The 12,959-nt window shown below is 49.6% G+C and overlaps 1 protein-coding gene across 1 annotated transcript in view; it reads left to right on the forward strand.

Moving 5' to 3' along the window:
- The window catches only part of LOC104394580 (collagen alpha-1(XXVII) chain-like), a gene marked incomplete at its 5' end in the record, with an annotated part of 45,841 nt that overhangs the window by 7,737 nt on the left and 25,145 nt on the right, over positions 1 to 12,959 (forward strand). The window contains 2 exons of the mRNA XM_010004194.1: positions 328 to 381; positions 1,102 to 1,155. Of these exons, the coding sequence (XP_010002496.1) occupies positions 328 to 381; positions 1,102 to 1,155 (108 nt within the window). The remainder of the gene's footprint in view (positions 1 to 327; positions 382 to 1,101; positions 1,156 to 12,959) is intronic.

Below are 12,959 nucleotides of genomic sequence, written 5' to 3' on the forward strand. Positions count from 1 at the left end.
GGCAGGGAGTCTCCTGTGCCCAGGGAATCTCCTCTGCCCAGGGAATCTCCTGTGCCCAGGGAATCTCCTCCAGCTCTGCAGCCACAGGCAGCACAAACCCTTCCTGGACCCTTGTGCTGTCAATGCAGCAGAGCCCATGAGGTGCCCGTGGTTCCCCTGTGAGCACCAGACACCAGGGACCCAGCCTGTCCTCTGGACCCCCTTGCAAACTGCCAGGAAGGTGTTTGTGTGGGAGGAGGAAGGAAGCAGTCAGGAGGGGGGGTGCAGTGGGAGGTGTTTCATGTCAGCAAACAGCCTGTCTCCATGTCTGTCATTCCTTCTTTTTAGGGTGATCCTGGCCAGCTGGGAGTCCCCGGAGAGCAAGGCCTCATTGGCCAAAGAGTGAGTCCAGTCACCTGCTGGTAGAGCTTCTGTGCCTTCTCAGTTCCCTGGAGTCTCTGTTCCCTGGTCCCCAGGGCAGACAGACCCTGCTCTGGGTCCCCCCATAGCCCTTACGGCCCCTGCTCCTTCCGTGGGTGCTGGAAACACCATCCTGGCAGGGCCTGGAGCTGAGCAGCCTGTGCCAGCCCTGCAGTGCTGCTTGTCCAGGTGCTGTGACAACCCTGCTGTGACAGGGGCTGTGTGGGGACAGCCCTGGTGCAGCAGGGGCAGGGAGGCACTGGAGCAGAAGGTGGGAATTAAGCAGGGAAGCATCAACCATACTAGGGCCATGTGGGAGGGAGCCCAGGAGAGGCTGAATGGAAGGATTGAAGGCAGAAGTGGCTCTTGTCCCTTCTCAGGGCCACAGTCACTTGTTGGAGCAGGATGGGGAAGCCCCAGGCTCAGTGAGTTCAGCCCCCTGTTCAGCACAGGGAAGGAAATCTTCCCACGGGGTCTGTGGAGGGAACACTCTGGCTGGGACCAAAGCAAGAGGCTGAGCTCCTGCTCTGGCTCCAGGAAGAGCCTGTTCAGCACGATGGGATGAGATGGGGCCTGTGTCAGAGTGTGGGGCTGGGCTCCTGTCCCTGCAGCCTGACCTGCTGCTGGGGGTTCAGCTGCCAAAGCACAGGGGCAGAAACACATTTGGGCACAGACTTATGTTGCTTGTTTTTTGTCTTGCAGGGAGAATCAGGGCTGGAAGGGGACAGTGGGCCACCCGGGCCAGATGGTGTCAAGGTAAACCTCCCTCTCATGGCACATTTCAGCTCTCACACACATCTCTGGGCACTCAGGCCCCCGTGGTTCCCAGGGGCGGGTTGAGGCCAAGGGGTTATTGGGTCATCTGGGCAAGAAGCCTCTGCCCTCCTCCCCCCAAGCACACATAACAAACTCCTCCTGTTTCACTCCTCTACCCACATTTTTGGCATCTGATCAGATCTCCAAAAAGGTCAATTTCTTCAAAATCTAGTTTCCAACAGTTTGTCTGTTTTATTTGAGTCGTTACAGATTGAATTTCCAGCTAATCAGGAATTCCTGGGCCTGGCAGGGGAAATCAAGCATTGTCCATCACTCTCCCCTGTGCCACTGACCAGAACATTGTTAGCAAGTCAAGAAACCAGATCCCCTTGCTCTTTGCAAAGCCCCAGGTGCTCGCTCAGGGCTTGCACTGTGCTCTTTGTCTAGCTGCTGTGGGTTTGCTACCTTGCCTTTGGAACAAGACCTTTCTTTCTGTCCCTGCACAGCTGCCCTTTCCAAGCAGGCCAGCAACTTCATTCCATGGAAAGAACAAACAGCCAGTCCCACAACAATGCAGTTTATTGCTTCATGCTAGTTAAACTATTTGCCATGTGTCTCTACTTCTGCTATCTCTGAATGCTGAACCAAAAGACTCTTCCTTAAAGACAGTCAGGCCTTCTGGATTCTATTGCCACCACTGGCTGTGAGCTCTTGAACCAAACCAGATCTTTCCAAGTTAAATATGTCTCTGGACAGTAGAAGAGCCACTGCTCAGTGCAGGGGCATTTGTTTAACCTCAAGAGATGTTGCTGTGCTTTCACCAATGCAGCTGGAAGTGGAGAATGACTCTGCCAAGGCTGGCTGGTTGCACAAGTGTAGGTGCTGCTGTCAGTACAGAACTACCCTTTTGGATTGGCTCTGAAATGTTGTGCCATCAGGTGTAAGAAGGGTGATGTGACACGATACCCACTGCTCCAGTCACAGGTCCTTCACAGGGGAAGATCACACTGCTCCACTGAGGGTTTATTCCAGTCTGGGGCTGATTCTCACTAGGCAGCAAATGCCAAGCAGCCACTCATTAAAATCTTTCAGCATCCCAAGCTCAGGGCTTCTGGGTGAGGCCAGGGAGACTTCCAGATCTTGTCTCATTCACGTGGGAGGTTCAGGCCTTATTGCAGAAGAAGCAATGGGGTTCAGATTACCCTGTGTAATGGGAGAGTTCCTCTCCTCCAGCCAAGAGACTTTAAAAAAAACCCAACAACCTGGTTTTGCTCATTTTTTTAAATGTCAAGTGTATTATGACTCATCCTCATTCATCCTTTTGCTTGCAGACTCTCTTCCTCTCAGGCTCCTGAAATATTAATTACGTGGTGGGTTTTTTTCCTTGCAAGAGCCACATACAGTGACCCATGTGTTGTGTGGGTATGAAAAGCTCCCACCCTCCTCTCTTCCACAGGGAGATAAAGGAGACCAAGGCCTGGAAGGAGAGAAAGGAGAAAAAGGCAATGAAGGACTGAAGGGAAAAGAAGGACCTCCTGGATATCCCGGCATCACAGGTGTCCGAGTGAGTCTGCGAAACCAGCCCCCTCACAACAAACACAACTCAGTTGGCAGTCTCATGTCTGAGAGGCTGGATTTCATGTAAACCTTAGCAAGAAATAGATAGGCTGTTGTTGGGTTTTTTCCCTTTTTTTTTTTTCCCCAACAAGGGCAGTAATGAGTGTGGACATTAATACCATTGCAACAGGGCACGTCGTGTTGCAGCAAAACACCTGGGGGCAGATGGAGAGGGAGATGCAGGCAGTGAACCAGGACACTCTGCTTAGGGCAGGAGGTTGTCCAAGATGTGACTCGTTCCAAGTGTTGTTGTAAAGTTTGTTATTGTTGAAAACAAAGCAACAAAGAAACCTAGGGGATTTTTTGGTCTTTTAATCAGGATACAGGCTTGAGAGGTGGACTAGCCTGGTCTGCTCTGTGCTTTGGGACACTGTGTGTCTGCATCTGTGAAATGGTCCATCTCACAGGGTATCAGAGAGGGATGCACAGAGGACTGTGGGGAGCTGAGTTTTCCCTGGCTGCCACAGCTGGTCCTGGCCTGGTGTTTGGGAATGGCAAGCTCTTGCCCTGTCTCACTTCTGTTTGGTGATTAGTTACTGGCTGACTCTTGGTTTTCCCTTCTAAGCTTTCACTCTTAAATATAGAGGAAATTAGCAGGAAATTATTCCTGAATCCTCAGTGAATATCCTAGGCCTGGAGCACAAGTCTTGCTGTTTGTGCAGCCTGACAACATGTCACCTGCCAGCCCATGTGTCTCAGGGGGGCATGTGAGCAGCCCCCATGGCAGGAGGAACCAGCAGCCCAAGTTTGATGGCAGGTCTGAAACTCTTGCCTGGGGTGGGTGGGAGGCAGCAGGTACCTCTGAGCACTGGGTGGGTGCTCCATGTTGCAGCATCTTGGTTTTCCCTTTGGTGACGTTGTGAGTGGCTAAATTGAGGACAGGGAGGAGGGTGTGAGGAGATGGAAGCAGCAAAAGGGCTGGAATTGTGTTATTCTTGAACTGAGGTTGGGATGTGAGCGCTGACTTGACTAGAAAGTGGAAACATTGGCTTAATGCTGCAGTGCAGCACCATAAATGTGCAGAAGGAGGCTGTAGTCCTGTCCCCCAGATAGGGCCATCCTTGGCAGGATGGGGACCATAACCTGGGTGAAGGGTTGTTCCCAGTATCCCAGTTCCCTCCTGCCTGCAGCCTGGCATGGCTGGATCCATCCAGCATGGCCGGACATCACATCAGCTCCCAGCCCTCCATGGGCTGGATTTCTGGCAGGTTCACATGTTTATATTGTGCATGATGAGGAACCAATAAAAATACTAAATCCATGCAAAAGCCATATTCAGTTATGAGTATGAAATATAGATTCTTTCAGACTCCATCCCTGCTGTTTGCCAGCATGTCCCTGGGAACATAATGCCATTTGCTGTTTTGTTGGGTTGTTTTTTTTTTAAAAAGAGTCAATAGAGCCAAGATTCCTGCTCATAATCACTCCCTTTTGTTGTTTTTGGGGGTTTGGGGTTTTTTTACTGCAGAGTGCTGTATTTCCATCTATTTTAATATGCTGCTTTGTATATTCTTATGTCTAAACTCCAGCAGATCTTTCAGAGCCCACATAGTGCTGCCTCCCCTGCCAAGCACTTGGCTGTTACCTAATATATAGGCTGGTGTTCATGTACTCACGGAGGTAATTTAAAGATGAAAGTCTTCTGATAGAAGTACAAACCATTTTCCTCCTCTCATTTCTCCTTCGAGACTTTTATCCTACTTTCCCATGGAGAAAATGTGCAAATATCAGTGGGATCTTCCTTAGATTTCTGCCAAGACAGAGTCTTCCCTTCGGAGATGCAAACCGCCAGAGATAAGGGCAAATTCCTCTTTTTCAAGTGAGGATTGGAAGCTGGAAGAGCCACAAAAGCCACCACAGGCACAGCCCACCACAGAAGTGGACAGTGGACAGAGGTTTTTAAGGCTGCTGGACAAGGATAACAAGCATCTTGTCAGGGGAACATCCTGAACGTTGTTCAAATGCCAAGGATGAGAGATAAGAAACTCCTGTCCAGGATTTCTAGGGAGGCATGGAGATTGCCAGGGGAGGGTGTGGAGGCATTTGGATTGCAGGGAGGAGGCAGGTTGGGTTTGGGGGTGCTGCAGACACTGGGTGATGACACATCACACATTGTGGGTTTAACACCTCTGACATGAGGGTGATGCTGCCCAGGACTCAGCTTCGATGGTTTTAAAAGAGAACTTCATCTTTAGCTGTTGCACCTTCACTAGTTCTGTCCTGGCATCACTCCCAGGAGTCAAATGTGCTCCAGGGCATCCCTGCCTGGATCTTTTGCCTTTTCCCTGGGCTAGAGATGTCTGCTCCTGCTCCGTTACTGTTGAGATATCCTGCTCTTCCCAAAGGGGACAGGGGAGATGAAAATGCTTCTGTGCCCTTGGTGGGAGAGACACACACAAGGATCTGTGTCATTACTTGTGCCAACAAATTGACCTCCATCTAGGAGTGTGTAGCTCATCTTCTCCTTCAGGAAGAGATTCATATTAGCTCAAGGAAGCTGATGCTCATCTGCACTTGTGGACATAGCACAAGCTTCTCCAGCTCTTTGACTTATCCCTGTGTTGCCCTCTTCTGCCTTGGCACTAGAGGTGACCTACAGAAACCACAAACAGCAACAGCCTCTGGAAAAACCCTTTTCATCACAAGTGCCTGTATCTACTCCACTTCTTGAAGGATTTTCCTTAACACCAACGACATGTTTTGTCTTAATCTTTAGTTTTCATTTTTCTGAAGGAACGTGACACTTTGGTATCAAATATCCCCTTGACAGGTGTGGGAAATGAGGCAACTGATTACTCTGAAATGGTCTGGCTTTACTGCTGGCACATCTGCAGCCCATTTTGCACCTACTGGCCTGGTGCTGGCAGTGCCCCAGGAAGCAGCAGAGCAGGTAGAAGCTGGGGAGCTCAGCAGGGCACGTACAAGCCTGCACTCCTTGGGGAGATGGGCCAGCACTAGGGCTGGAAAGAGCTGAGCAGTTCTTGGGTCTGCACAGTCACTGAGCACCTTGGGAGGTGGCAGAGGAAGGGAGGTGCTGGAGCACCTTCATCAGATGTTAATGCTGGAGGAAGCAGGAAGGGTCTGGGCTGCCCTCCTGGGTCATGCAGGAGAGAGACATTCACCTGGAGATTGATCCCTCCTGCAGGGCCAAGTCTGACTTTACTGAGCAAGATCTTTCCCAGAAAACTGTCCCCAGGCTGCAATGTTGCCCACTGAGCTCAACCAAACTTCCCACCGTGCTCAAGAAACATTTTTTAATGGTCTTTACTTTCACTTGGCTCAGCTGTTTCCAGTATTAACATATCTGAAAACTGGTTTCCACTGTGGTTTTCAATCTCACACAAAAGCAGCAGGGAGGCCCCAGCCAAGTCTCCAGGGGTGGTTTGTGCATGTTTCAAAGCCAGTGGATTTTAGCAGATGAACCTGGCAGCTGAGATGGTCTGTGAGTCTCACAGCTGTGGCTAGCAGGACTCGAGGCAGCTGGAGCTGAGATACACGAGTGTCCTCCATCTTTTGGTCACTTTGTCTGAGTTCCTGCTGCTCCATTCAGTTCCAGTTCCTGCTCAGCAGAGGGATGGGCCAGTTGTCCCCTTGGTCATGGGAGAGAAATCAGAGCACCTGGATCATTGACACAAACCTGAGTGCAGGATCCACTTGAGATTTCAAAAATCCCACCAGAGAAATGCACCTTTCATGAGCTGCTGTCTCATGTATTATCTTCTCCCAGCAGTTTCCATCTTCTTGTGGCCCTTCACTTGATCTTGACTCTCTTTTGGACTTGGCCGTTTGACCTCTGGTTGGCTCGTTTGAGCAGTGAACAGCTGATAATCTCTTCTCCAGCAGAGCAGCAGGGATTGTTTGGGCAACTCCATTCAGAAAGACTGGCTGGAGACACAGGTCTTGGGGTTAACAGTGCCAGGAGCTGGAGTTTTCTGCTGGAGATCCAGGCTTTCCAGATGAGCAAGGCAGGATAAGGACGTGGATAAACTGGAAGACAGAACAACCCATTGAAACCTGGCAAGGCATCCATCAGCAATGCAAGTGCCACAGTGTAGTTTGCCAAAATGAAAAGCCAATTTATTCTCCAACCTGTAGCTGTGTGAGGGGTTGGTGCCACGGAGCCTGAGATTCCAGAACAATATTGATGGAGGGCAAATATGAGTTTCCAAAGGATCTGGCTGCCAGTTGATCCTGCGCTTGGCAAGGGAGGATGGGAAGAGTCAAAGGTTGAAACCACAGGCATGACACCATCAACCTGGACACAGAGCATGGCTCCTGAGTGTAAAACCCCACAAAGTGCTTCTCTCCCCTGCTTCTCCTCCCCATCTACAGAAAATAGGGGGATTCAGTCCTTTCCGTGGAGGACAACAGAACCGCCGGTGGCTGCACAAAAGGCCCAGGCCAGTTGGCAGGAGGGAGGTGATGGGTTTCCAGCTGTGGTTTTCCTAATGTGCTGGTTGTCGTACAAGGCAGACATCTGATAGTGAGGTCTGTACAGTTCCAGGAAAGCAATTGGAGAGCCTGTAGGTAATGAAACACAACACGCTCTGAAACAAGAAAATCCCTCGTTGTTCAGCAAAACTGGGAGCTGAGCTCTTTTTACTTTTTTTTTTCCACTTCCTTTTTAACCTGAAATCCCATCTGCAGTGTCATTCCAGCCACGTCAGGGCTCGGAAAGCTTGGAACCAGACACTCCAGTGGTATAAATGGCCATAAACAATTACATCAGAGAAGATCTGGCCGCGTGTGCCGGCCCTGCTGCGCGGGGCAGATGGACACCAGCAGACCCAAGGAGCTCTGAGGGCTGGTAAATCCTTCTGCTCTGATGTAGCAAGGTCCAAGGTCCTTTTGTTTGCTGTCCAAGAGGGCAGAGTGACAGAGAAGAGCTGGGGTGGAAATCTGAGAAGGTTTTTTGAGAGAACTCAGAGTGCTTTAAAAAGGATGAAGCCACCCTCCAGCCCAGTACTGGGTGAACTCGTGGTTCTTGACGCCAGGGCTGTGGTCTTAGCCACGTTGCTCCCCAGGGAGCATTTGATGCTGTCCTGGAGACAGTACCCTTCCCATCGTGTCCTTGTTTCCATCATCTACAGACTACAGTCCTGAAGTGGAAGGAGGACTTGCTGGGCCAGGATGGACCTTCTGCTCCAAACTAGCTGAGTTGCTCCAGAAACAGCACCCTGTGGTCACAGCTGAGATGGGGCTGGTTCCTGGGCCCTGCAATGCCAGGGTAGAGCAGGAGTTCACCCTCATCCAACACACTGCTCTATTACAAAGTTATCCAAACATCACTTAGAGCAGAATTTGTCCCAGAGTGTTTTTTTTGCTCTTTGTTCTTCTCTGTTTCCTGCCCCTGAAAACACGATTCAAAGGTTTCCTGCAACAAAGCCTCACTCTGCTGTCTCTGACTTCAGCCATTCACTCCCAACACGAGCTCAGCAACAGCTGGCAACACCACAGCACTGCCAGGGCATCCAGCTCCCTGGAAACACTGGGGCTGAAGGACAATCCTGGAGTCACTTCTGGTTTTAATCTCTGCTGTACATACAGGAGTCTCTTGCTGTTTTGTTGTGTTGGGGTTTTTTTATAATGTGCTGAGCTGTTGTTTCCTGGAAAAGCTGCTTCTCTTGCCCTGCTCTATGGGCTGTCATGTGGAGCTCTTACTTGAAAGAAGTTTCTTAAAATCTCTCAGCTGAGAGTGTGGGGTTACCCTCTGACAGAGCAATGGAAGGGATGGACAATACTGGGTGTACAAGGAAGGGCTGTAACCACCCCTGCAGTGGGAGGAGAGGACACAACAGGACATACCCTTCCTGCCCTACAGGCCTTTCCAGTAGCTGCTACACCAGCAGGACCAGTTCCTATAATGGAGTCCAGTTATCATAGAATCATAGAATGGTTTGGGTTGGAAGGGACCTTAAAGATCATTTAGATCTAACCCCCCTGCATGGGCAGGGACACCTCCCACCAGCCCAGGTTGCTCCAAGCTCCATCTGACCTGGCCAGTCCTAGAGCTGGAGGTGCCTGTGCTCAGCCATGGTGTGTGATCATCTCACAGCCCTGGAGCATCATTAGCTGAGTGGACTAACATCCAGCAAAGCCAGAAGCAGGTTATTTGCCTTGCATCAAAAATCAAAGGGGAACAGAATTGCTCAGGAATGTGGTCAAACGTGGTTAAGCTCTTTGCTTTGAACAGAGCCCGAGCAAGGGCCAGTGAGTGTCTCTCCACCAGGGTTCTTTCCTTCCCCTTCTAGCAGCAGTGTTGTCACCCCTGGGCAACTCTGCCCTCAGCTGCTCCTTCTTTTATTTTAATAATCAGTGCATTGCTGATGGCCTCAGGTTCAGCCCCGTCTGTTGAAGTCTAAACATCCCATTTCATGGAGCGGTACAGGCTGGATCTAATCGCTTGTGAGATTTGATTGTGGATCTTCATTTTTTCCCTGTTTTCTGCTATTCTGGTATCTGTGACTCAGCCAACCAAAACCACTGAAACCTTTGGAGTAGGATCAGGGCTGCCTGTGAGCCCTGGGAATCACAGAGCTCTCCCAGTCCCCAGGGAATGGAGGTTGTTCTCCTGCAGCAGGGAGCTCTGCCTGGTCCCTGCTGCTGGGGCAGCCCAGCCCAGCCCAGCTGCTCTTCGTTTGGAGTTAATAGCAGCCAAAAGGAGCCAGAATTTGAAGTAAATCCCATTGACTTGGCACCGTTTCTTTCCTGACTCAGTCGAAGGAGAAGCACTTTTTGTGCAGTTACTCCAAGATTCCCCTCTTTATTTCGGGAGAGGATTTGATTCTCCTCCTCTTCCACAGCCCCAGGGCATGTGTCCTTCAAAAGGAGGGTGTTAACCCTTCGGGCCTGGGGCAGGCAAAAGAGTCACAAGGAGTGCTCCTTAGCATAAGCTGGAGTTGTACAGCCCAACTGTTCTGTCTATTCCTTTCTCCCCAGTTCTCAGCTTCCAACACTGGCTGATTCTTCGGAGTATTTTGGTGGCATCGTGTGTGAAAGCTTCACAGTTCAGAGGGAATGAGGACTTGCACTTCTCCTGCACTTCCCACCCACTCATCAAGCCTTTTGCTGGCACCCTTGTCCCCTGTGCTTCCTTAGGGACGTGGAAATAGAGGCAAAGAGCCAGGGGGAAAAAGGGGTTTTCCCAGAAACAACAAATCAGCGGCAGTTCGGGGCCATCAGACCGAAGCAGCCCAGCTCAGACCATGCAGTGCTGCTCTGCTCATGGGTCTTTGTGCTGCCTTATGCTCTGAGTGCTTGGGAAAAAACAAGTGAAATAGGCCTCCTCGTCCTCAAAAGCAGGAGTGGCACATTTCAGAGCAACATTTGCATGCAGATAAACAACTTGCACTAAAGCAGAGAGTTTGTGATACAACACTGGGGGCTGGATTCCACTTTCTCAGCTGAGGAACTGAGCTGGAAGGCAAGTCATGGTGACACGAGCTATAGTTTGTCTTTCCATCCAAGGTCTTTTTATAGGATTTCCCCATCTTGTTTTTTCTTTTAATTCAGCCAGCCAGCTCTACCTGCACTCACCCCTCAGGTTCCACAAGTAGGCCAGGAGCCCATTACTCCCAGTGATCCCAGTGAACCTCTCAGTACAATCTGCTCCTTCTTCTTGAGAACAGTTGAGTCTTTCTCCTCACCCCATCCTCCTTCAGGAGCTGCTGCCCTGTCTCCTCCCCTCCCAAACTACTGCTCAGCAGAGTGGTTATGAAATGTGTTTCTGATAAACCAAAACATTTATCTCTTCAAATGCCCAGCCCAAATAATCCCACTAATTTCCTGAGTGCTTGTGAACTGGTGTCCATGGGGGGAGGCTTCTCTCGATCAAAGTTTATGAAGTAGAGGTTCTCATCTGGAGACATTGCTGAGAAGTAGGAAATGATATGGAGCTTTTTCATTTCCCTTTAAATGAGCTCACTGGCTGGGCCTGGAACAATGTGGGCATGATCATCCTGTGTTTCATGCTTCCTACCTTTGTCACTGCTTTAATTTTTCTGCCTTTCTGCATCTAGTGCCTCAAACTATCACCATTTTTTTCCCATGGCCATTGGCACTTTCATTCTGTTTACTCAGTACCTGCATTCTGGTTCTTCTGCTTCTTCCTGCCTTCCTTCCTTCCTCCCTGCAGGGAGGAGTGAGCTCAGACCTTTACTCAGTAACACCCTCAAAAAGAAAATATTGAAAATATGCTCCTGCTCCACAAGAGTCCTGAGTAACCATGAACCTGCCTGAGACAGGCCTTGGGAAGCTGCCCCATTGGTCCTGTGCCCTGGTAGAGCTTCTCTCCTGGGCTGTGCTGAAGTCTGCAAGCAAAGCAGACACCTGTCCTGAAGTCCAAGAGCTGCAGTTTGACCCCCCTTAGGTCACACCAGGCTGGTGAGACACATCTTGGGAACTGCTCCACTGGATCCAGGACACACAGCAGAGCATGGCAGAGCGTGGGGGAACTTGGGTCTGGATTTTAACACTGTTGTTTGGCTCCATTTGGGGCATATCTCTCTGCAGTTCATTCAACTTCCTTGTTTGGTTCTTCGTTGTTGTTGTTGTAACACAGATTTCAACCGTTGGTGTCTTGAGAATTTAAAGCCAGGGCTGCTCAACTCCCAAGAAGGTTTCTGCTGTGCTGAGCAGGAAACCTGACCCTGCTGCCAGGGCCACCAGCAGCCCCAAGCCTCATTTTCCTTACAAACTAATCAATCTGCTTTGGAGAATAAACCATTCAGCTTTTCCCTTAAGAGAATATCTACGGCCATACTTAAAAGATCTTATAAACTTGGGTCCCTGCTGAAGCTGGCAATGAAATTTTAAACATGCTAGACCTAAAATTATTTTTTTTAATTTTTTTTTGCTTTCCTTGGAAATTTTGGCACACCTGAAAGCATCTGGCTTTGTAAACCTTCTGTTTTTCACTGTCCCTGCTCACAAACAGCATCAGCCCCTCTGGTGAAGAGGGCATTATATAAAGAGAAGTGACCATTTAAAAATAATCCTGGTCACAGAAGAAGCTTGGAAAGAAGATTTGTTTTCTCAGCAAACCAGGAACCCAAAGCATCCAACAAACTGTGTACAAACCCCGAGAATAAAAGCATCAAGTGTTTAGTGCCTTGGCACACTAACCCCACTGATTTGAATCCAGCAAAAAGAACTTGGAATTCATTATTCTTATGTGTAGGCTTTTGTACATTTTCTGCCCCTCTCTGCTAAAGAAAGAAGGAACCCAAGGAACTTCACATTGAAGTGCAAGAGGCACCAAAAGCTGCTGGTTTCCTGAAGTACTTTGGAGACCCTGGATGAAGTTGCAATCTCACTGAACTTTATTTTTATCCTCTTTTTTTTTTTTTTCCTTCCCTGCTCTGGTCCTGTTTTCCACCCCTGGAGAGATGAGTCAGAAGAATGGAGAGAAAAAAGGATCTGACCTTCTTTGAAGGCTACCAAAGTCCTTGCTGGGCTTGTCACTGCTTGTGTGACATGTGGCATGTGACAGTGTGGTCATTTCTGGGAACTGTGCAAACCACTGCCTATGTGCCCAGTGAACATCTGGGATTGCAACAAACAGCAACCACATCTGGAACATCACAAGTAGAGATATCTCCTATCTGGGAACCCCAGACAAGTGTTGAACCACCCCTAGATTCATCGGGGCCAAAATTCCTGCGTGGTTGGAGAAAGCACATCCAGGAAAATGAGACATGTGGTAGGCTTCCTGCTCACCAGCAAGAGCTCTGCTGGCCAAAGTCCTAGAAAGCATGTTGGTAGAGCACAGAAATATCCTTTGCTGATAGAGCTGACTCGGTGCAAGGAGGTGACTCAGGCTGCAAGGTCCAAGCCACGTCTCTGCTGATGGTGTTGCCAGCACAGTTTGACTCAACTGTTTATACCAGCAAAGCTTTTAACCAGCAGAGAAGAGCTAGCAGCAGTTAGGGAGACTCAAACGAGGATCTCCATGGTTTATTGCAAGTGACAGCTGGTCTCACTATCACTGACAAGAGCGGGAGATGCTGCCAGTTTTTTTTCTCTCTGGCAATGAAGAAGGAGCCACACCCCAGCTGGAGGACCCAGGAGAGGCTTCTGGAGCAGATGAACATCCCTGCTTGTTGAGGCCAAGGCATCATGAGTGGAAAGGCTGGTACAGGCAGTTTATCAGAGTCCTTATCTGTGTTTAGACCCCACCAACAGGGAAA

The sequence above is a fragment of the Chaetura pelagica genome, unplaced genomic scaffold, assembly GCF_000747805.2.
Source record: "Chaetura pelagica isolate M959 unplaced genomic scaffold, ChaPel_1.0 scaffold1158, whole genome shotgun sequence".
In the NCBI taxonomy this organism is placed as follows: Eukaryota; Metazoa; Chordata; class Aves; order Apodiformes; family Apodidae; genus Chaetura; species Chaetura pelagica.